The following is a 24509-nucleotide window of genomic DNA, read 5'->3' as shown; positions in this document are numbered from 1 at the left end:
CAGGCTGGTCTCCAACTCCTGATCTTGTGATCTGTCTGCCTCAGCCTCCCAAAGTGCTGAGATTACAGGTGTGAGCCACTGTGCCCGGCCATATGCTGCAACGTTTCTACCTAGTTATATTAAAAGCAATCCATGTTTATGGTTTTAAAAAAATAAGCGGAAAAGAAAAGATAATGACTTTGCTTGCTTTTTTTTTTTTTAAAAGAAATTCTCTTAGCCCTTCAATGATTAGTCTAAGTGACGTGTTTTTCCTTTTTTGAGATGGAGTCTCACTCTGGTGTCCAGGCTGGAGTGCAGTGGTGTGATCTCGACTTATTGCAATCTCTGCCTCCCAGGTGATCTCACGTGATTATCCTGCCTCAGCCTCCTGAGTAGCAGGGATAACAGGTACATGCCATCACGCCTGGCTAATTTTTGTATTTTTAGTAGAGACGGGGTTTCACCATGTTGGCCAGGCTGGTCTCAAACTCCTGGCCTCAAGTAATCCGCCCTCCTTGGCTTCCCAAAGTGCTGGGATTACAGGTGTGAGCTACCGTGCCCAGCCAATGTGTTTTTATTTCTAGACGTACCAACTTTAGACAGAGGCAAGGTATTTAATATTCTCCCCCCCGCTTATAATTTTCATTAGTTCTGTTATTACTTTTAGTGCCTCTAGTGGGCATTTGTAACTTTAAATATATTTAATCTTATTTCTCTTGATTAATCACCTTCTGACAGTATCTTTTCTGAAACTCACCCATCTATCCTTCCCTCCCACCTCCCTGTCACAGCTATATCTTTCCTTTTATACCAAGATTTAAAATATTTATATCCTGTTCAGTAATTATTGAGTCATCCTCCTTAATATTAATTTAGTTAATAATTTAATTTTTGGTCTTGCCTATAGATCAAGTAAAAAATTGTAAGCCAATAATGAGAATTTGCAATACTGTGACAATATAAATATTAGTCACTAAAGAACAAAGCAGCCTGAGTAGACCTGAACAGAAGGGAATGTCACTAAGGTGGAATGAGTGCAAATGTTCCCGACATTTATGTTAAATGAATTGTCATTGTTATGTTCCGCCACGTCACAGGTTTGTCTCAAGTTAAGGTTATGTTCTCCCGAAAATAGTGCTATATAGAGTACACATTTAGTGAACAGAAAATGTGTATTTACATGAAATGTACATAGACACTTTCAAAGCAGTAAAATGAATGAACTGTGAAAACACCTTCCAGGCCAGGGATGGAACATCATCAAACGTGCCTTCACTGGCTTCCATCTCTTCCCGCCCTTCCCACCAGCTACTGGTAAAACAATTGTGGCCGGGCGTGGTGGCTCACACCTGTAATTCCAGCACTTTGGGAGGCCGAGGCAGGTGGATCACGAGGTCAGGAGATCGAGACCATCTTGGCTAACACGGTGAAACCCCGTCTCTACTAAAAATACAAAAAGACACCCAGGCGTGGTGGCGGTCACCTGTAGTCCCAGCTACTCGAGAGGCTGAGGCAGGAGAATGGCATGAACCAGGGAGGCAGAGCTTACAGTGAGCCGAGATTGCACCACTGCACTCCAGCCTGGGCGACAGAGTGAGACTCCATCTCAAAAAAAAAAAAAAAAAGAATTTTGTGTCAATCATTCTCTTTGTTTTCTGGAGAGTTTTTGTTTTTGTTTTTTTTTCTTTTTAACCACCTACGTGTGTATTAATAAATTAACTCTTTTTTGGTCACTGTTGTTTTTAAACTTCATACGACTCTAACCATACCTAGGCGTTCTTCTGAGACTCACTTCTATCAGGCAGCGTTATGAATTTTAGATTTAGCCATCATACTGCATGTAGCTACAGTTTGTTCATCCTCACTGCTGTGCAATACTTTATTGTATAAATATTCCAGAGTTTCTTATTTTTTCTTCTCCTGATGGACATTTAGATTTTTTCTATTATGAACAACAGAACAGAAAACATTCGTGAACACCCTTCCTCATGCACATGTTAGGAGTTCTGGGCCTTAAGATTTCCATATGGCCAACTGGAGCAGGGAATCCAAAACTGATTTCCAAATTAACACTCCCCAGACAGTATATGAGACTTCCAACTGATTCACCTCCACACCAACACTCGTTATGATCAAGGTTTTAAAGGTTTTTCCAATTTAACAATGTTGAGGCCGGGCGCGGTGGCTCAAGCCTGTAATCCCAGCACTTTGGGAGGCCGAGACGGGCGGATCACGAGGTCAGGAGATCGAGACCATCCTGGCTAACATGGTGAAACCCCGTCTCTAATAAAAAATACAAAAAATTAGCCGGGCGAGGTGGCAGGCGCCTGTAGTCCCAGCTACTTGGGAGGCTGAGGCAGGAGAATGGCGGGAACCCAGGAGGCGGAGGTTGCAGTGAGCTGAGATCCGGCCATTGCACTCCAGCCTGGGCGACAGAGCAAGACTCCATCTCAAAAAAAAAAAAAAAAAAAAAAAATGTCGAATAACATTCTGTTGTGTTGTTTGCATTTCTCTTAGCATTAATGAGGTAAATATTTTGTGCTTGCTCTTCTGTGTCGTATCTCAAAAAATATTTTTTAGTATTAATTTCTCATTCATAGAATCATTTTATTGTCTCAGTAAGAGTCATACATATAGTCGTGTGTGTGTGTGCGTATAACTTTTCAATATACAGATAAAACTTGGCTGGTGCAGTGGCTCACGCCTGTAATCCCAGCACTTTGGGAAGCCGAGGCGGGCAGATCATGAGGTCAGGAGATGGAGACCATCCCGGCTAACACGGTGAAACCCCGTCTCTACTAAAAATGCAAAAACAAAACTCCCAAAAAATTAGCCAGGCGTGGTGGCAGGCGCCTTGTAGTCCCAGCTACTAGAAAGGCTGAGACATGAGAATCATTTGAACCCAGGAGGCGGAGGTTGCAGTGAGCCAAGATCAGGCCACTGCACTCCAGCCTGGGCAACAGAGCGAGATTCCGTCTCAAAAACAAAACAAAACAAAAAACTTTTCCCAGTGTTAGCCTTTTTACCTTTTCTGTTATCTTTGGATAATGTTAAGTTCTTAATTTTAATGTACTCAAATGTATAGATCATTTTCTTTATTTGACACTTCTTGTGATTTAAGAAAAACATCAGAAAAATGTTTTATACTGTCTTCTAAAAGCATATACTTTTACTGATCTTTTAAAAAATACCTGGACTGGTTTTTGTATATGGTGTGGGGTAGGAGCTAGTTTCGTTTTTCTCCCTAGAAATAACCAGTTATTATGGTACTCAAAGTCCATTCTTTCTCCATTGATCTACATCATCATCTCTGCCATGAGTCCAGTTTTTAAACACCTGTGGATCTGCTTCTGGGTCTCTATGCAATCGCTTTCATTGCTCAATTTGTCTATTGCCACCCTCATTACTTAGCTTTAATATATATTTTTAAAATATTGGTAAGGCGAAGCCCCAACCTTGCTCTTCAGGAACATCTGAGCTATTCCTAGCTCTTTGTTCTATTGTATAAATTTGAGTATCATCAGTTTGTCAATTTCCACATACACACAAGTTGGACATTTGATTGGAGCTGTACTAAATCTACAGATATTTGGAGAGAACTTATATCTTTACAACACTGCATCTTCCAATTCACGTACTTGGTATTAGGCATCTCCATTTATTTTGACCTTCCTTAACATATTTCAATAGTTGGTTAAGTTTCTCCATAGAGGTCTTAACACATCTTTTGACAGGGTTATTGCTTAGTAAGTTATATTTTTATGCTAACATTAAAAGTTGTTTTAAACTATAGTTTTCAGTTGTTAGTGTAGGGAAATCAAATTGTGTATACAGAAATCTTGCTAAATTTTCTTATTAATCTTAATAGTCTGTAGATTCTTTTGAGTTTTCCGCATAGACAAGATAATTTGAGAAAATGATTTTTTTTCTCTTTTCTAACAGATACTTTTTTTTTTTTTTAGTTTATTGCCTTGACCAAGGATATCCAGGATAATATTGCATAAAAGTGGAACTCATGTCTTGTTCCTCATCTTGAGGGGAATGCTGCAAATGTTTCAACACTAAATAGGATGGTTGTTTTGAGGTTTTTTGGCAGATACTGTTATTGTGTTCATGAAGTGGGCTTCTATTCCTGATTTGCTATTTTTCCTTTAAATCATGTATAGTGAATTTTATCAAATGCTTTTTCTTAACTTACTGAAACAATCATATTTTTCTCCTTTAATATTTTCATATAATTAATCATGTTACTATTATAAAAAGAAGCCAATTTTGAATTCCCAAAATAAATACAATTTCTTAATTATGAGTTATATTTTAAAATATATTTTGTACTTTGCTGGATGGAATTTACAAATATTTGACCTAGAATTTTTACATTTATGATCATGAATGACACCTGTAAATTCTTTTTCTTATATTGGCTTATCAAGTTTTGATATCAAGGTTATACTGCCTTGACAGAATGAGTTGAGAACCGCTGGCTTTTTCTAACTATCTGAAGAAGGGTGTAGGTTTGGAATTACCTCTTCCTGTGAGTTTGGTAGAATCCCTGGTAAAAATGTCTAGCCTTGAAATTGTGTGTGTGGAATGATTTTTTAAAAATTACTGGGCCAATTGTTAAAATGGTTATAAGATTATTCAGGTTATATTTATATGTAAATTTCATATAAAATATCTACATATATACATATAATGCCTGAATAATCATTTTAATCACAGTCATTTCATCTAGGTTTGAAAAAATTTTGGCACAATTTTGTTCATATTTTTGTTCTTGATGTGCATCACATTTTTTCCCTTTTTGATTCCTAATATTATTTATTTGTGCCTTTTCTCTTTTTGTCCTGACCAATCTCTCTGGAAAGTGTGTCAACTGTATTATATCTTCAATGAATACACTTTTGGCTCCATTGACATTTAAAATTTTATCTTTGCTATTTTACTAATTTCTGCTTTTGTCTTTGTTTTGTAAATCTCTTTTCCGTTTGTTTTGGGTTTATTTTCTCTTCTTTCAGCTCTTAAGATGGATGCTTAGTTCATTAATTTTTTTGTTTTCTAGTATGAGGCATTTCTTTATTTATTTAGACACGAAGTCTCACTCTGTCATCCGGGCTGGAGTGCAGTGGTGGGATCTTGGCTCACTGCAACATCCGCCTCCCAGGCTCAAGTGATTCTCCTGTCTCAGTCTCCCGAGTAGCTGGGACTACAGGTGCCCACCACCACACCCAACTAAATTTTGTATTTTCAGTAGAGACGGGGTTTCACCATGTTGGCCAGGCTGGTCTCGAATTCCTGACCTCAATTGATCTGCCCACCTCAGCCTCCCAAAGAGCTAGGATTACAGGCGTGAGCCATTGCACCCGGCTTCCAGTATGAATATTTTAGAGGGAAAGTTGCAATTTTCCCTCTAATTTAGTTTCTTCCTTCAGTTTTAATATTAGGTATTTCTATTACCTTTCAGTCTCAAATATTTACTAATATTTGAAGTGATTCTTAATTTCTAAACATGTGTTTTCCCTACTAGTCATATTTTCATTATCAATTTCTAATTTAATCATATTGCGGTTGGAGACCATGGTCAATATAATATTTATATCTTTAAAAATTTGTTGAAACTTGCTTTATGGTCCAGTAGTTGTCGATTTTCATAACTGTTCCCTGTCTGCTTGAAAACAATGCATATTCTGCAGCTGTTGGGTAATATACTCTCTCTCATTGTGTTGTTTGAATCTTATGTATCCTTACCATTTTTTCTGTTTGCATGATATAACAGTTACAAATTTATGTTTACATTTCCCATTAAGATAATACATTTCTCCATGTAATTTAGTGATTTTTACTTTTAAAAATTTGAAGCTATGTTATTTGGAATTTACATATATCCAATTATTTTGTCCATATGGTAAGTTGTACCTTGGGTAGTGACCCTTTTTAACTGTAGTAATGCTTTTTGCTTAAAGTTTATTTTTCTGGTATTAGAACACATATATCATCTTCTTTTTCATCAGTATTTGGTTGGTATATATTTTCCTATCCTTTTTCCATTCAAATTTTCTGAATCTTTAATTTCTAAATGTGTCATTCTAATAGCACAGAGCTAGAGTTTTATGTTTTAATCCATTTGGCCATTATTTGTTACTGAATCATTGCATCTAATCCATTTGTTTAAATTACTGATTTTTTTTTTTTTTTTTTTTTGACAGCCTCGCTCTGCTGCCCAGGCTGGAGTGCAGTGGTGCAATCTCGGCTCACTGTAACCTCTGCCTCCCGGGTTCAAGCGAGTCTCCTGCCTCAGCGTCCTCAGTAGCTGTGACTACAGGCAAGCGGCACCACACCTGGCTAAGTTTTGTATTTTTAGTAGAGACGGGGTTTCACCGTGTTAGCCAGGCTGGTCTCGAACTCCTGACCTCAAGTGATCTGCCCGCCTCAGCCTCCCAAACTGCTGGGATTACAGGCGTGAGCCACCACGCCCGGCCTTTAAATTACTGATTTAATTTATGCTACTATATTTTCCCATATACTCTGTTTCATTTTCTCTTCTTTAATTCCTTTGGATTAGCTAATAATATTCATATTCTATTTTAAACTTGGTTTGTAAGATGTTCTCCACATTTGGTTTGTAGGTTAAATACCTTTTACTATAGTTTAGTTGGTACCCTAAAAATTGCAAATATTTACTTACTTTATCAAAGCCCAAAGTTAAAATTTTTATCCTTCTCTGAAATAATTACAGGAACTTAGAAGATTTTAATTCCAAATTCTCCTCATCTTATGTTATGCTATTGTTTTGTGGATTCCAACTGTATTTATTTTGATTACTTAATACATTACAACATTGTTTAAATTTTCCCCATATTTACTTTCACTGCATTTAATCCTTCTCGCACCTCACATTCCTTCTGAACAAAGTATGTCTTTTAAAATTTCTTTTGTAAGGATTTACTGGTGGTAAACTTTCCCAGCTTTTGTCTGAAAATGTCTTGATTCATTACATTTTTTTGTGCAAGATACACAATCCTAAGCTGATAGTTATTTTTTCTCAACTCAGTGATGCTTCACCTTCTCTGCTTGCGGGCTCCCACTGATGCTGTTGTGAAGTCAGCTGTAAGCTGGCTGAGGTTTTGAAGATATTAAAGGGTATTTTAATTTTTATGTGCAGTTTAGCTACAATGTGTGTAGTGTGGACTTTTTTTTTTTTTTCCCATTTATCCTTGGTATTCACTGGGTTCCTTGACTCTGTGGATTAATGTCTTTCAAGTCTAGAAAATTCTCAGCCATCAATCATCTTCTTCAGCACTGTCTCGCTTCCCTTTCCCTTTCTGAAATTCTAGTTAGATGTATGTTAGGCTTCCCCACTTTATCCCCATGTCTCTTTTTTTTTTTTTTTTTTTTTTTTTTTTTGAGACGGAGTCTTGCTCTGTCGCCCAGGCTGGAGTGCAGTGGCCGGATCTCAGCTCACTGCAAGCTCCATCTCCCGGGTTTACGCCATTCTCCTGCCTCAGCCTCCCGAGTAGCTGGGACTACAGGCGCCCGCCACGTCGCCCGGCTAGTTTTTGTATTTTTTAGTAGAGACGGGGTTTCACCGTGTTAGCCAGGATGGTCTCGATCTCCTGACCTTGTGATCCACCCGTCTTGGCCTCCCAAAGTGCTGGGATTACAGGCTTGAGCCACTGTGCCCGGCTAACTCATTTTCTGTTTTCCATTTCTGTCTCTCTAGGCTGCATTCTAGATACGTTCTTAAATTCAACTTTCCAGTTCGTTAATTCTTTCTCAGCTATGTCTAATGTGCTGTTATGCCTGCCCATGGAAATTCTAATTTCTATTATGTTCTCTTATTCCTAGAAGTTCTGTTGAACACTCCTCCAAGTTTTCTTGCTCTTTGCCACATTTCCAATCCTCTCTTTTATTTCCAAAAATTAACGCAAGGGCTCTAATTTTATATTCGGGGCTTGATAACCCCAGTTTCTGAATTAGGAGTCCAATCCTCCGCTGTCCCGTTTGTTCTGGCTCTCTTGCTCACAGTCTTGTTACCTTTTGTAGTAATCATTTCTTTTCTGATTGTAAGTCGCTCATTTCCCTTAGTGCTCTAGTTCTGTTATTATTCATTCCTCTCCATTTCCTTTTTTCTGGTATTACTAATACCACCAGTCAAGGTGGCATTTTGACCATGCTACCTTGACTGGCTGTGTATCTTCAATCCCTTTCACAGCTTCCATTTGTGTTTCACTTTATACTAAAAAAAAAAAGTTTTCAACTTTATATTCAAGGTTTCAGACTTCAGCTATTATCATTCCTCCTACTGATTTTGTTTTGTCCATCATATTTTTAATTCTCAAGTGTTCATCTGTTCTGTAATTACCTCTTTTTCATACCAATCTGTTCTCTTTTTATTTAACACAAATAATTTCAAATCTTTCTAAGGACTGTAATTATACTTGAAACTTTTTTCTCGTTTTCCTTGAATTAGACTTCCTAGACTTCCTTTGGGACTAGTCTTTCTTTTTGGTGCTCACTGGTTATATATTCCTATTTTTAAATAAAAAATTGGTTAACCAAGGTAGTTCGTGTGGCTTTCCTGTATCAGTATACCAATCGATTTTTCTTTTTTTTTTTTTTTTTTGAGACGGAGTCTGGCTCTGTCGCCCGGGCTGGAGTGCAGTGGCCGGATCTCAGCTCACTGCAAGCTCTGCCTCACGGGTTTACGCCATTCTCCTGCCTCAGCCTCCGGAGTAGCTGGGACTACAGGCGCCCGCCACCTTGCCCGGCTAGTTTTTTGTATGTTTTAGTAGAGACGGGGGTTTCACCGTGTTAGCCAGGATGGTCTCGATCTCCTGACCTCGTGATCCGCCCGTCTCGGCCTCCCAAAGTGCTGGGATTACAGGCTTGAGCCACCACGCCTGGCTTACCAATCGATTTTTCTAACACACCTATCCCTTGTAGGGAAGAGCTGATTTATGGCTCTTTGTAAGTGGGCAGGGTACGTTGACGTGAAGGATTCCTTCAGGGCTCAAGAGAAGAGAAGCCTCCAGGCAAGCTGCAGGGCCAAGCCCTTCCTCCACCCACTCCTCTAAGAAAAATATAAAGCCCTGTACTTTAGGTGTGTAGAAGTTTTGTTTATTTCCCTCGAGAAATAGTTGACTCTTCTGCCATTACTCGATGTCATCTATTTTTAAAGGTCTGGTACTATCTTAGAAACTATTCTGTTTCTCTCTTTGCTATTAGTTCCCAATGAGGAGTGAGCTGTTCATTTTTAAATTTTTTTTTTTTTTTAGTAACTATTACTGTATTTTTTGTTTTGGGGGGTTTTTGAGAAAAAAATCACCCTGAAAGCTCTGCGTGGGAATCCATGAGGATGGGGCTGGAGGGGTCATGGTTGAAGGATGGCCAGGTGTTCCCATCACTGCAAACAATTCGCACTTGTTCTCTCTTGGGGGCCAGTGGAGATGTGGTCTTTCCTGGGGCTCCCGGGGGCTGTTCCCACCACCACTAAGGCTTGTTCCTGTTTGATTCTTCCTTTGCTGTGTCACGAGCTTCCCTGTTCAGGAGTATTTTTCAGGAGGTCTTATTTTGTCTTTCCAGAAACACAACTAAATTTCTGGTTTGCTGATGGCCCTTCTTCCTGGTTTCGGTGCTATTTGGGATTTATTTCCATTTCTACAGCTTCATGGCTATCAGGTGGGGATTCCGAAGGGAGGGGAAGAACTGCTCAGGTGCAGTCTCTCAACTGAACAGGACGTTCTCATAATTTTTAAAAATGTAGACATAAATCATCCATGTTAATATTCAAGTATCTCAAGGCTTAACAAGCTTCCATTTTATAATATCAAGTTCAATTGATCAGTAATTCAATGAATGATCTACCTTTTAAAAGATTTGTATTGAAAGTCATTTTCTGTTAATACAATCTTTCCTTTAGTTTCTATAATACAGTCTTTCTCACTTCAAAGAGAATAAAAACACTGGCCTAAAATAATGAGCGAGTAACCAATCCACACAGATATTTTGTTTTTGGTTTCTCTGAAGTTCAGTATTTCTCTATTTCTGACACGTTCACTGGAATCATGATTCCAAACCAAATACGAAAACAGCATGGGAAATGGTGGTGGGGTCAGTTCTCCTAAAGTTTCAAATGTGCTGTCAATTGCAGAGAATTCTCAGACTTTTAATAGGAATATTGTTTTTGTATACATGTGCTGGGGTTTTGGAGAAAGACTTATTTAAAAATGAAAAAGGGCCAGGTGTGGTAGCTCACACCTATAATCTCAGCACTGTGGGAGGCCAAGGCAAGAGGACCACTTGAGGCCAGGAGTTCAAGACCAGTCTGTGCAACATAGTGAAAAGCTGTCTCTAAGAAAAATTTTAAAAAGTGGTATGTGCCTGTAGTCCTGGCTACTTAGGAAGCTAAGGTGGGAGGATTGCTTGAGCCCAGGAATTCAAGGTGATAGTGGGCTATAATTGTGCCACTGTAGCCTGGCAACAGGGCAAGACCTTATCTCCAGAAAATGAAATAAAAAAAAAAAAATCCCCTTATTCCTAGAAAAGAAAAAACTAATCAAAAACTTTTCCTGGACAATGAAATGCCAGAGGGTTTTTTATATCACACAGGGATAGTACCACATCATGTCCCATAGAAGAAGGGTCCATTTTTATATAATCTAAATTGCAGTGAATATTACGCATGCCATAAAAATATGCCAGATGCACACAGAAATCATAGCAGATAGTCCTTGGACAAGAATTCAATCTCACTGTGAAGTGATAGCAGCAGCTTTCCGGGAATCAACATAGTGGGATGAAAAGTTTGTGTCTTTGGGGCAGAGAGCTCTGAATTCAAATTCTAGCTGTCATTTTTTAAGCGCGGTGTCTAAGAAATGACTGGTTTTTAGCCTCAGAATTTCATTTTCTTCACGTGTAAAATTGAGATCCTAATGCCTCGCTCATGCAGCTATCGTGAAGATTAAGTGAAATACCGTGAGTCAGGATGCTAGCACAGAACAGACACTCAACAAGAATTTCTTTCGCTGTTCTGTCTGTCAAAAGTGCCAAGCTGGCAGAAGGTACATGTATTCATCTATGGGATCCTCCATTTACCCTGAACATTTAAATTCAATGGTGAGACACAGCGAGGAAAGCAAGGACAACTCTTCAAGACATTCTAGTCTGCGGTGTGCGATGCAGACGCCTGTATACCACCACGTAGACTTAACCAGGATTTCTTCTCATCTCTTTTCTTAGAACTAAATTCATCATTTTCTTCAGATTTCATGTCTTTTGGCATTCTGCCTCATCGCTGATGCCTGTGCCCACAGCAAATCCGAACAGTGGGTTGGATAATTAAGAGATATTGCCTCCACACCACTGTGCCATCAACCCCTCCACTGGCCTTTCTCTAGCTGTGCATGAAAATTCTGCTGCTTCCCAGTGCATTTGCCAGAACATCTTTTTTCTCCAGCCCATTTGTCTCACAGACGCCCAGTGGTTGAGCCTCAGTTCCACAGAGAGATCTACAGCTCAGAGGATGTTCAGTCTTCAAATGCAGCTTTGTAATTGGGAAGGGGTGCTCTCAGCTTGCTGGCTGGTCGTGCAACTAACAAAGCCCAGTCTTTGTGAGTGTGCTTTTAGGACACAGGGTCACTTATGCATTTTTAATGCTCAAGACAACGTTAATACCAATTAGTAGTGCCAAAGAAGAGAATTAGAACACGACTTCATGGAATGATAACATCCTCTCTTTGACCAAAAAGCCCATGTGTTTTATTAGCCACCAATTCAATAAGGAAACTGCTTCTTAGATAGTTGAGTCTGTCTATTTCTGGAAGAGGACACAGTACACACACCCAGCTGGTTGTGACTTTTCTTCACGGATTCTAAGGTCGTTTATCTGAAGGTCTACTGATTGGTTTTCTTTGCCCACTCATTTTCCTTTAATTCAGACAACCAATTATGTGCCTTTTAAGTTTTTTTTCTCCCTCCACATATACTAGGAACAGCCATAATAAAGCACGATATTCCCTTCTCTTGGGATGGCTTTGAAATTCACTGTTTTCTGTTTTGGCCCTCCTTTCCTTGAATACGTGCACTCAAGGTCGTCTTGAGCGACCTTTAATGATAAATCCTATCTTTCATTTGGGCAGCACTTGAACAAACGGCCCCTTTCCCCAGTTTTTTAGTGCATTTCTTTGAAACCTACCATCCACTGCATGCTCATCTTCCCGCCCCCTCTGCCCTCTGCCCCTGCCCCCTGCTCCCCATATGAAACTCCAGAGCGAAGTCTTTCTTACTTGGATTATTGTGTCCAGAGGATACAAGCTGCGAGTCCTGAAAGAACAAGAAACATCAATTAATTTACTTATTGTGACTTTCAAAACCCAAGTAAACCATGAGATCATGTTTAAAACTGGTCATTCAGAACTGATTCATCGCTCTCAATCTCTATCAGCTACTTCAGCGAGAAACATGGACACGAAGGTGGACACGTCCATGTTAAGCAGTTCTGGGAATACACTTCACAATCATTTTTCTTTTGTATTAATGACTTTATTGAGGTGAAGTTCATGTAACAAAATTAACCATTTTAAAGTGAACAATTCAGTGGCATTTGGTACATTCATAAGGTTGTGCAACCACTACCTCTATCTAGTTAGAAAATATTTCCATCACTCTGAAGTAAAATCCGTTACCCATTAAGCAGGGTCTCCCCATACCCCTGCCCCCCAACCCCCCGTGCCCCAGCCCCTCACAACCACCAATTTCCATCTGTCTCTTGGATTTATCTATTCTGGATATTTCATATAAATGGAATCATGCAATATGTGGCCTTTGTGACTGGCCTCTTTTACTTAACATAATGTTTCTGAGGTCCATCCACTCTGTAGCATATACCAGTACTTCATTCCTTTTTATGGCTGAATAATATTGCATTGCATGGATATACAACAATGTGTTTATCCATCTGTTAATGGGTATTTGGGCTGTTTCTAACTTTTGGATATTGTAAATAGTACTGCCATGGATATGCAGGTATGTACACTAGTTCGAGTCCATGTTTTCAATCCTTTTGTGTATATACTTAGGAGCAGAATTTCTGGGTTATATAATAACTCTATGTTAAACTTTTCAAGGAACTGCCAAGCGATTTTCCACAGCAGTGAAACCATTTTGCAATCCAACAATGTTTGAGGGTTCTAATGTATCTACATCCTTGCCAATGCTTGTTATTTTCCATTAAAAAATTATAGCTATCCTTGTGTGTATGAAGTGATATCTCACCATAGTTTTTGATTTGTATTTCCCTAATAACTAATGATGCTGAGCATCTTTTCATGTGTTTGTCAGTCATTTGCACATCTTTGGAGAAATATCTATTCAAGTCCTTTGCCATTTTTTAATTGGTTTGTCTTTCTGTGGTTGAGTTGAATGAGTTCTTGATATAGTTTGGATACTAGACTGTTACCAGATTTATGATTTGCAGTATTTTCTCCCATCCTGTCAATAGTCTTTTCATTTTATCAATAATGTTCTTTGATGCACAAAAGTTCTAAATTTTCTAAATTTAAAATTCTAAAAATTTTTAATAAAGTTTAATTTACCAAATTTTTCCTTTGTTGCTCATGCTTTTGGTGTCATAGCTAAGAATCCATGGCCAAATCCAAGGCCATGAAGATTTAAACCTACGTCTTCCTTCCCGATACTTACGGTTTGGGTTCTTATACTCATGCCACTGACCTATTATCATACTGACTTTTAATCTAACTTTTCTTTGAATGAAACCTTCCTTCTACCCATTTCCTGTAGATGGGTTTGGCAATCATCCCACAGTAACACTCTATTAAACATCAACTGCTGTCAATCTCACAATGGTGGATAAAAAGATTAGTACGGTATCTGGTTATCTGCAGTGGAATAAAGCCAGTACTACACAGTATTTTAAGTTTAGTTATTGCTCAGGTAAATACAGATTGAATTTGATTTTACTTGCATTAAAACAAAATATTAAAATATGTTTTGAGGATTTACATCCTCCTTCTTTGCAAAATTCTTATTTAATAGAAAATAAACCACATACCATATGTTCTTATAAGTGAGAGTTAAGCTATGGGTATGCAAAGGCACACAGTGTGATATGATGAACTATGGAGGCTCAGAAGTGGGAGGATAGGAGTGGGACATGGGATAAAAAAACTACATACTGGGTACAACATACACTACTTGGGTACACTAAACTCTCAAGACCTCACTGCTACACAATTTACCCATGTAACCAAAAACACTTGTACCTCAAAAGCTATTAAAATAAAAAAAATTTAAAATATGAAAGACTTATAAAAGAATGAGTGAAGAGGAATGTAAAAAAAAAAAAAAAAAAGTTGCAGGACGTAAAATCCAAAAAAACTCCTTTAAAATTCCAGCACATGGAACAAAAATCCATTGAAATTGAATGAACTTCTATTACGTGGCTTAACGTATTTTACCAGAATGTTGTTCCATGAGTATAGGTTGTTATGGGGTAAGGGGTGTCATTTGATGTGACTTGCGTTATACTCAAATCCAAGTACGAATGTCTGCTTTAAAAAGAAATTCTACTGAAACAGTATAAAATGAGCCAGCCTGGTGGGCAGAGGTTGGGTAGGAAAATGGAGACGGGAAGGGATTTCCACTCTATTAAACAGCCTGAGTCATATGCAGATGCCCAGTAAACCTCCCTCAATTATGATAATAATGAGCTATTCATCTGAAGAAAAAGAACAAGCTCAACTCTCACCCTGAGATTCAGTTTTTGGAAATTATTATATGAAGATGAAATATCATTCCTGAAATGGACTAAAATATCATCTGTAAGGCTGATCTTGGCCTATTTTGGATAGATGCTGTCACTAAGAAGACATCCACAATTAAATCCTCCACGTAGATTGGTATGTTTTCCTTCTCTTCAAGGGAATTTAAGAGTTTATATCTGGACATGAGTTAGTTTTAGCTTTGGCACGTGAAAAATACTGTGAGCCCCATTTAGTTAACTCCTCTGTGCTGTCTGCAGATCTGGGCCATTTGGAGGCATGTGTATTAGGGAGGGGAATTACTCACACACCATCAAATGGACAAGAATGGTAATTGACATAGTTTCCAGCATTACGCTCATTTAAAAAAAAAAAAGAAAAAAAAGATCAGAATTTTTTCTAAGACCGTTAACACAAAACAGAATTATTTTATTTATTTATCGATTTATTTATTTAGAGATGGAGTTTTGCTCTTGTTGCCCAAGCTGGAGTGCAATGGCGTGATCTCAGTTCACTGCAGCTTCCGCCTCCCAGTTTCAAGCAATTCTCTTGCCTCAGCATCCCGCGTAGCTGGGATTACAGGTGCCCACCACCAGGCCCTACTAATTTTTTGTATTTTTAGTAGAGATGGGGTTTTGCCATGTTGGCCAGGCTGGTCTCGAACTCTTGGCCTCAGGTGATCCACCTGCCTCAGCCTCCCAAAGTACTGGGATTACAGGCATGAGTCACTGCGCCTGGCATATTTTATTTATTTTTTAGAGACAGGGCCTCATTCTGTTACCCAGTTTGGAGGGAAGTGGCACGATCATGGCTCACTGCAGCCTCAAACTCCTAGGCTCAAGCGATCCTCCTGCCTTCGTAGCTGGTACTACAGGCATGCGCCACCATGCCCAGCTAAAATTTTTAATTTCTTGGTGTGTCCTAAAACCCACAGCATGATTGTTGATCACTGACTCTTCAGCAGAGAACCAGAGATGAGCTTATAGATGACCTGAATTAGGATTACAAACCATAAGATCATGTATCTCATAGAGAGTAAACTTTAAATTTTAACTAAAACACCTGTGTAATTCATAACCATTATTATTTCTGTTTTGTGTGATAGGGAGTGAAGAGAGACTTCAAAATGGTGGAAGCAATTGCTATAAAAAAAACCTCTGCGGAAGTCTTCTGTAGGAAAGGCAAGAATAAAATCAAAGACTTTGTCCCTAATACATATTGTCATGTTGCCAGCTGATGTTTTCTTGGTGGTACATTGAAACAACAACTGTGAACGCAAAAGTAATGGCTATAACCTCAGTGTTCTAAACGGTGCCATTCTGTGGGTACAAATGTCATATTATCATTCTTACTAGCATTTGGCCAGCCTGCTTGTGGAGGGGTCAGCTACCTGACCAGGACACTCCCACCTTTTAGGTCCTCTTATCAGACACCCTGATAAGGTGTCTGCTGGCAAACCTCGGGCCCTGGGGCTGCCGCTTTTGAAGGAGGACTGTTCTTCCCAGCCAGCTACAAAACCCCAGGGGCCCCACAGGCTATGCAGATCCTTCATTCTTCATGGAGCCAGAGCAAGGCTGGGTCCAGAACAGAGGGAGAGCAACGCTCCTTTCTCCAAAGGGACCACACACTGAAGTTCTTTCCATTTTTGTGTCTCCTGCCACCCCATCCAGAGACCCACATATGTGTAGCTTCTGTGTCACCGGCCTTCTCTTCCCTTGCAAATGTCTTCTGTAGGTAGGTGCCTGGGGAGGTCCAGCCCCATCTGTGCACTGGTATTGTCCTCCTCTGGGAGCACTCTACTAGGCCTGCAAGATTCTCTACTAAGCTTTTTAAGGGTTACAGAAGTGAGTCCAGCAAGTTAGGAGTGGTGACATGTGTACAAATCATTAGAACCCAGGGCTGAAAGTGATGTGGTGACTGTCACTCCCAATACTTCCAGCTGTGTATCCTGTTCTGATCCCTTCCCCCTCGAATGCTCATCCTGCTGCTTTCTGTCTCCTGCCTGGCAAACTTCATTCTTCCTTCGAGGCTCTTCACAGGTAAACTCAAGGGTTACCCTGTGCTTTGAAATCTTCTTGACTCTAATGTTTTTGCTACACTGTGTCATACTTCCATTACAGTAATTATTTTTTCAACAATGACTTTTGTTTTCAAAAAGTATGTGACATAACACAAACTGCACATATTTAAAGTATACAATTTGATAACAAGTCTCATATGAGGAAGGCTACCTTTATTACTTTCTTGACCCAAGGATGGCTCTGTAACACCTATTCATTGAAGAAAATTTAGCAGAACAGGAAAGTATAAAAAGGTTGCCTGTCATCCTGTATCAGGACATTTTCAAGGTTAATCCGCTGCTTTTGATTTTGTTAGCGTTGCTCAACAGATGCGTGTCATTCTGGAGGTCAAGTGCATAGAGGGAAAGCCACTCCCCGACACCTGGAAGAATATCTACAGATGGGAATTAATTTTTCTCCACCATTAAATCCTAAAGTCCCAAAACCAAAACTATTTTTGGTACATGGGAATCCTAAAACTCCTTTAAATGTGGTATTTAGCTGCGAAGTTTCTAAAATCATCTTGCTGAAGACAGAAATAACCAGGTATCCTGGTATCTGAGAAAACTCTTCAATGAAATACTAAAATAAATATCATATTGCATTAAATGTAACATGCCATCTAAATCGTATGAGGCTGCATTATCTCATGTACTACCAATTGCTGCCAATTAATTGGAAGATGTCATCGACTGTAAAACAAATCCTGATTTTAGGGATCTTAAAACATAAACAAAAAAAATACACCTTAGGTGAATGAAATACAGAAGTTTTTTAGCCATGTTTCTGATGCAGGACAGGCTATTGTGATGGCATTACTTAAAAATGGCTTTTTGAAACCACTTGGGAATGGCTCCACCCTCATACTTCTCTTACCCTATCAGTCTATCGCTGGAACTACAAAAGGCAAGAAATGGAAATATATCTCCTTATATTTCCAGAACCCCATGGAAAGCTAATTATGGTAGGAAAAATTACCATCTGATTAAGCTGGGTCTGCCTTCACCCTCACTCTTAAACTTGATAAAGCTCAAACAGTTGAAATAATTTGTTTTACAATTAATTTAAATGCTTATTTTGAGGTAATGCTAAATATGGAGTTTTAGTGCACACAATTGTGCGGTAGTTTTTGAAGCACACTAGCAACCCAAAGAAGGAGATGTATAATAAACTTTCCGACTTCAAAGTACTCTCCCTTCACACTTGCTGGCTTTCATTCTCATTGTGATAGGTGAAGAGAAAGCTAATAGGAGTCTCAATTCTGTCAAGATACTAGAATTCTTCTGTATAATGCTTTAAAAATCAATCAGCAAAAATAGTTTCAGGGCCGGGCACTGTGGCTCACGTCTGTAATCCCAGCACTTTGTGAGGCTGAGGCTGGTGGATCACTTGAGGTTAGAAGTTTGAGACCAGCCTGGCCAACGTGGTGAAATCCCGTCTCTACTAAAAATACAAAAATTAGTTGGGCGTGGTTGTGGGTGCCTGTAATCCCAGCTACTAGGGAGGCTGAGGCATGAGAATTGCTTGAACCTGGGAGGTGGAGGTTGCAGTGAGCCAAGATCACACCACTGCACTTCAGCCTGGGTGACAGAGGCTGTCTCAAAAAAAAAAAAAAAAAAAAAAACTCTGTCTCAAAAAAGAAAAAGAAAAAAATGAAGTTTCAGGCCATGTCTGAACCTACCAGATACAGCATCCATGGCTATGTGAATGCTTGAAAAATGGCCTTAGCTTTGGACATCCACTTTCTTGAGGGTGGTAAATGCCCTACAATTTTGATTTCTTTATTTGCATTTCAAAATGTATGAGATTGCTGCAGAAATGAAAGGAAAAAAGCAAAGCAAATACATTTTCTTCTCTCTTGGTTGAAATACCCGATAATGGCAGCCAATTTAAAGGAGTCATGGATTCTTTTCTTTACCAAATTCAATTACTTTTAAGATTTGAAGAATGAGGCAGAAATGTCTGCTGGCGTTTGTCTAGGGAATTGCAACTCCAAATTAAGTCCTCAGAGAATAGAAAATAGCCAAGTTCATCATCAATTGACTTTATTATATATGATATCCTTCAATACCCAGACAAAATGAGGAAATTCTAGGAAGTATTCAGCTAATTAATTTAGTGGTACTGGTAACTCAGAACCCGCCGTTAAATCGACTTTTCTTGTGAGGTCAAATTGCACCCTCAATCTTAATAAGGGCTCAATTCTATTGTTTGTTAGTCATTTCGGAGATTCTGCACCTCAAATTCCAAAAACAGTTTCAGCTCCTACACACTAGAAATGGTGAACATCTCAAAGGTTAATTGTCTCATTAATGAACTGCAAGGGCCAGCTGTCAGAATATAAAATTTGGTGAGATCCAGGTTAAAAGAGGTGTACTCTGTGTGAAAATTAGTAACACTCTTGGTTATAGGCAGAATAATGCCACCCCCAAAGATGTCTGTGCTCTAATTCCCAGAACCTGTGAGGATGTTACCTCCCATGGAAAAAGAGACTTTGCAAATGTGATTAATGATGTGGAGATGGGAGATCATCAGGGCAGGGCCAATGTAATCACAAGGGTCTTTATAAGGGAAAGAGGGAGGCGGGAGAGTCCGAGAAGGAGATGTGAGAAGGGGAAGAGGTAAGTGGAGGTCACACTGATGTGAACCATGAGCCATGGACAGGGGGAGCCTCTAGACACTGGAAACAGCAAGAAAATACATCCTTCCCTGGTGCCTGCAGTGTGATTGCAGCTCTGCTGACACCTTGATTTTAGCTCAGTGACACAGAGTTCAGACTTCTGACCACCAGAAGTATAAGATAATAAATGAGTGTTGTCTGAAGTCACTAAGTTTGTGGCAATTTGTTATAATAGAAATAGGAACCTCATGCGGTCTTGTTTCACTTGTACAAGATAAATTATCAGTATTCATAGTGAACTTTTTGAAAAAAGGCATTATTAAAATCTGCAATGTTCCTACACTTTGTAAAATCACTTTTTCTTGGACAAGGCAAAAACATCTAGAGATGAAATAGTTCCACGCAAATTCTATAGTGGTCCTAAATAAGACACTTTTCTTTTCATTGAAGTTTGAAATTCTGTGCCCTACCTGATAGATAATAATGTATTTTTAAGTGAAAAATAAAACACTTCTTATTTTCTTTCTTTTTTTTTTTCTTTGACACGTAGTTTCGCTCTTGTTGCCCAGGTTGGAGTGCAGTGGCAGGATCTCAGCTCACTGCAACCTCTGCCTCCCAGGTTCAAGCAATCCTCCCGCCTCAGGCTCTTGAGTAGCTGGGATTATAGGTGTGAATCACCACACCTGGCTGATTTTTGTATTTTTGGTAGAGACAGGGTTTCATCATGTTGGCCAGGCTGGTCTCGAACACTGACCTCAGGTGATCCGCCCATCTCCCAGACTGCTGGGATTACAGGCATGAGCTGCGCCCAGCCTATTTTCTGTCTTTAAAATACAAAATTTTAACTATAGTCATGTTTCTGTGCATGAGGATCTCCAGAACTTATTTATCTTGCATAAATGACACTTTGTATCTTTGACTAACACTCCCATTGTCCCGTCCCCAGCCTCTAGCAACCGCCATTCTCCTCATTGCTTCTGTGTCGATTTTAGATTCTACATATAGGTAATGACGTATAGTGTTCGGCTTTCTGTGTCTGGCTTAGTTCACGCAGTACAATGCCTATGCTATGTGTGTGTGTATACATATGTGTGTATATGAATAATAAATGATGTATCAGAAATGTGACTATGGTTAACCATGAGGGTAGATCTTTAGAAATTTGCTAGGAGGTAATGTTCTCATCACCATAAAAAGAAAAGAAAATGGTAACTATGTGAGGTTATTGATATAATAATTAGCTTGATTGTGGTGGTGATTTCACAATATCAAAACATCAAGTTGTTTACCTTAAATATATACATTTTTTTGTCAATTATACCTCAATTGAGCTAAAAAATGAAATTTTTGTGCTAATGATTTAAAGTCTCAATTTGACCTCAGAAATCATTACTTGCACGTAAGTATCTACATGAAACAAAACAGAACAAACTGGTACAATATGTTTGGAAAAGTCACAACCAACTATGCTTTTGTATGTGCCCAACTATATAAAAAGTTGTACTTACACCATGATACCTACACATAACAAAAATGTCCATGATTCTATTTTGGTCTGAATTATTTTGGCTAGATTATGTACAAAGATTGTAAGCATTGTGCATTTTATTCTGAGGATGGCAGGATGCCACTGGAAGTACATACCGAATAAACTGTTCAGCTAAATTCCCCTGTACTGAATGAAAGGGCTAGAAGCCTAGGAACTTCATTTTGCATGGCAAATTCATACAAAATATTTTGTTGCTGTTTGGAAGAATGAAGAAAATCTCTATTCACTTGAAAAGGTCTTCAAATACATTTTATTGTAAGAAAAATCAACTCTTAGAATGGAATTTATCTTTGTGATAACAGCAATGAACAATTCTTTCAATAATTCACCTTAGAAAGCGGTGATATTGATTTTTTTTGTTGTTTGGTTTTGAAACAGAGTCTCCATCTGTTGCCCAAGCTGGAGTGCAGTGGCATAATCTCAGCTCACTGCAAGCTCCACCTCTCAGGTTCAAGTGATTCTCCTGCCTCAGCCTCTGGAGTAGCTGGGATTAAAGGCATGCACCACCATGCCTGGCTAATTTTGTATTTTTAGTAGACATTGGGTTTCACCATGTTGGCCAGGCTAGTCTTGAACTCCTCACCTCAACTGAGCCACCTGCTTTGGCCTCCCAAAGTGCTGGGATTACAGGAATGAGCCAGCATGCCCAACCAGAAAGCTGTGATATTGATATTCAGTAATGATACATATTGTCGAAAAAAATCAACTTTTGGAAAAAATACTTTTAGTACCATACAACTTAGGAATTGGAAAAATTGCACATGTATATATGTGCCTATAATGCACAGGGAAAATGACTGAAATGGCACATAAACTCTTGATAGTAATCTCTGGGTAGGGAAATAATCTCTGGCTTGGAGTGCCAGGGATGTTGAGATTTTAGTCTCTTCCCATTTGTATAATTTGATTCTTTATAATAAGTATGTAGTATGTGTCAGTTATTCAAATCAAAGAAACTCTATTAGACTCATGTATATAGTCATTTATTTTGTGGCCAATTTTTTGGTGTGCTTTTCCTTAGAAAATATAGATACCTCTTTTTAAGTCCTAGAAAATAACTTAAGCTTTAAAAAAGATATTCAGGGAAATTAAATACCACGTCTTCAACACTAAGACATTGATTTTAAGATACATCATTAATTTAATAACAGCTTTTCAGAAAAATTCAGGACATACAATTTTATACATCACAATGAATGTTTAAAATGATTATAAGATGCATTTCAACTTCACAAATGTTTTTTAGATAAAATGATAATTACAGTAGTATCACATTTTGCAGAGAAGTGTAGGTAAGTAAGATTGGAGGCTTGATTCTCCCCCTTTCATAAATGAATACGGATGTGCTTGCAAATTGTTAAGGATCAGATTCAAGTGCCTCTGGCAGGAATATTTACAGGAGAAAAGACAATCATGGGTAAACCCACTGCCCACTAGAAATGCCTGCATGAGTAAAGCATATTCCTCCTGAGGGATGCAAGATCTCACCTTATTTGGAAATGGAAATTTGGTTGGTTCCACTTTGCCAGGTGCTTGAATAGCAGAAAGTGGTGGAAGCCAGGTCATCTCCTAAAGCACGGGAGAAAAAACAAACAATATTATGATACAGACAGTATTCAAAATCAGCGATATGTAAAGTGGCTGTACAAGCGGGCCTTCATAAGGCAGGGAAGGGGTAAGAAATGTACAAAGGCTGAAAGAATAAAAAAAAAAGGATGTGAAATCCACTTTTATGATTTCATTTCCTAATTTTACCAATTCTTGATTCCTTGGCTCTCCCCATGCTCCCTTTATACCTCAAAAAGGCTTGCAAGGCCGTCCTATTTTCACTTCACTTAAAGCGCTGAGTAAAGGGACAATCTAGCAGCAAAAGTTCTATGGAAAATGCCACATGAAGGGGACTTGGACTTGATCCCACAAAATTCACAGGGTGTCTCCAAAGGAATGCATAAGGTACTTTTAACTTTATGGATCTTTATTAGAGGAGTTATTTATACAATTAGAAATAAAGTATCAGTTCTCAATAAGGCCCATACATCACTGTGGTCTTCAGAAAAATGTCATTCACAGAGAGTGAAAAAACCAATCACGCCTATGAAATACAGAGAGAGAATGGTGTCATGTCTTAGAACACGGCAGTAAGAACACAACATGAGCTTAACATGGAATAATTTCTCGTACACTTTTTGATACACTTTCTCTAAGCCTTGGGAGAGGGAGAGAGGGGTTGTTTTATTCACTTCCAGTATTCACCTTCAGTTTCATCTCCGGAAGAGAGCTCCAATCAATACATGATTACAGAATTATATTGATTTCTGATGACTAGGACACCAACTTGGCGTTTACGAATTGGATCTGAACCCTATTTTTTTTTTTTTTTTTGAGATGGAGTCTCACTCTGTCACCCAAGCTGGAGTGCAGTGGTACGATCTAGCTCACTGCAACCTCCGCCTCCCAGGTTCAAGTGATTCTCCTGCCTCAGCCTCCTGTGTCGCTGGGATTACAGGTGCCCAACACTATGCCTGGCTAATTTTTGTATTTTCAGTAGAGACAGCGTTTCACCATGTTGGCCAGGCTGGTCTCGAACTCCTGACCTCGGGCAATCAGCCCACCTTGGGCTCCCAAAGTGCTGGGTATACAGACATAAGCCACTGGGCCTGACAGAACCCTATTTCTTGATTTGCCTGCACTTCCAAACCTAAGCAAGCACAGAAGCAGTGGTCGATCCATTTTCAGAAAAGTGAGAAGTTCTCTCTCTTGAGGTGAGGACATTTCCTTACCTCCCTTTGGCGGGTGGGTGTTGAAAAGGGATCCTGTCAGGCTTTTGGAATGAAAGAGCTCTTGGGAATGGTCGTGCGCCTTCTTTTCTCGGGTCATTCACCTCCCCCAGCACTTCAGATAATGCAGAACCCACACAGGAAGCCGTGGGAGGGCGAGTGTGTTCAAAGCCACGCGGGAAGGATTTACTGACCCCATATCATCTCTCCCACACCACGACACGTGACACAGGCAGTAGGTGGGTCAGGCACATATGCATTCCAGGTGTCCCTTCTCCATTCTGCTGTTACCAACGCTCACCCAGGAAAGCAAAGGCAGATCCAGTGACCGTTTAAAATGTCCCTCTCTCCTCCCATCTCTGTCCTGCTGGTGCCTTGGTCTCCCTTTGAGGAGGCTGAGAAGCAGGACTGTCAAGTTTGTGTCCACAGTGGTATATCTGTCCATAGAGTCAAGGAACTATTCGTCATTCTCAAAGTTGGGCCACCTCGTCTAGGACCTGGTCAATTTTCTTACCCAGAGTGTCGCTACTCAATTAAGAAAGCCATGAAGACACAAGCGGATTTTCTACACCTCGGCTCTCCCACAGGGCCATCTCTCCTCTACAAAGTTTCTGATTCTCTTCTTCCATTTTCAATACTGGAGAGGATATGTGTTTTTGCTATAAGTGGCCTCAAAGCTTTTGTAGAGAAATTACTCATCAATTACAAACTATTAAACCAATTGTCCTTTTCCTCTTCTGTTGACTG

The 24509-nt window shown here is 39.3% G+C and overlaps 1 protein-coding gene across 6 annotated transcripts in view; it reads right to left on the bottom strand.

The window, feature by feature from the left end:
- AFF3 (AF4/FMR2 family member 3) overlaps positions 1 to 24509 on the bottom strand; it is a 628365-nt gene that overhangs the window by 202187 nt on the left and 401669 nt on the right. For all 6 annotated transcript variants that reach the window (XM_030920551.1, XM_030920547.1, XM_030920549.1 and 3 more), the window contains 2 exons: positions 22474 to 22554; positions 12264 to 12300 (listed from right to left, as the gene is read on the bottom strand). In XM_030920551.1, the coding sequence (XP_030776411.1) occupies positions 12264 to 12300; positions 22474 to 22554 (118 nt within the window). The remainder of the gene's footprint in view (positions 1 to 12263; positions 12301 to 22473; positions 22555 to 24509) is intronic.

Source organism: Rhinopithecus roxellana, chromosome 17 (genome assembly GCF_007565055.1).
Source record: "Rhinopithecus roxellana isolate Shanxi Qingling chromosome 17, ASM756505v1, whole genome shotgun sequence".
Taxonomy (NCBI): domain Eukaryota; kingdom Metazoa; phylum Chordata; class Mammalia; order Primates; family Cercopithecidae; genus Rhinopithecus; species Rhinopithecus roxellana.
This window is presented reverse-complemented; position numbering and strand designations above follow the sequence as displayed.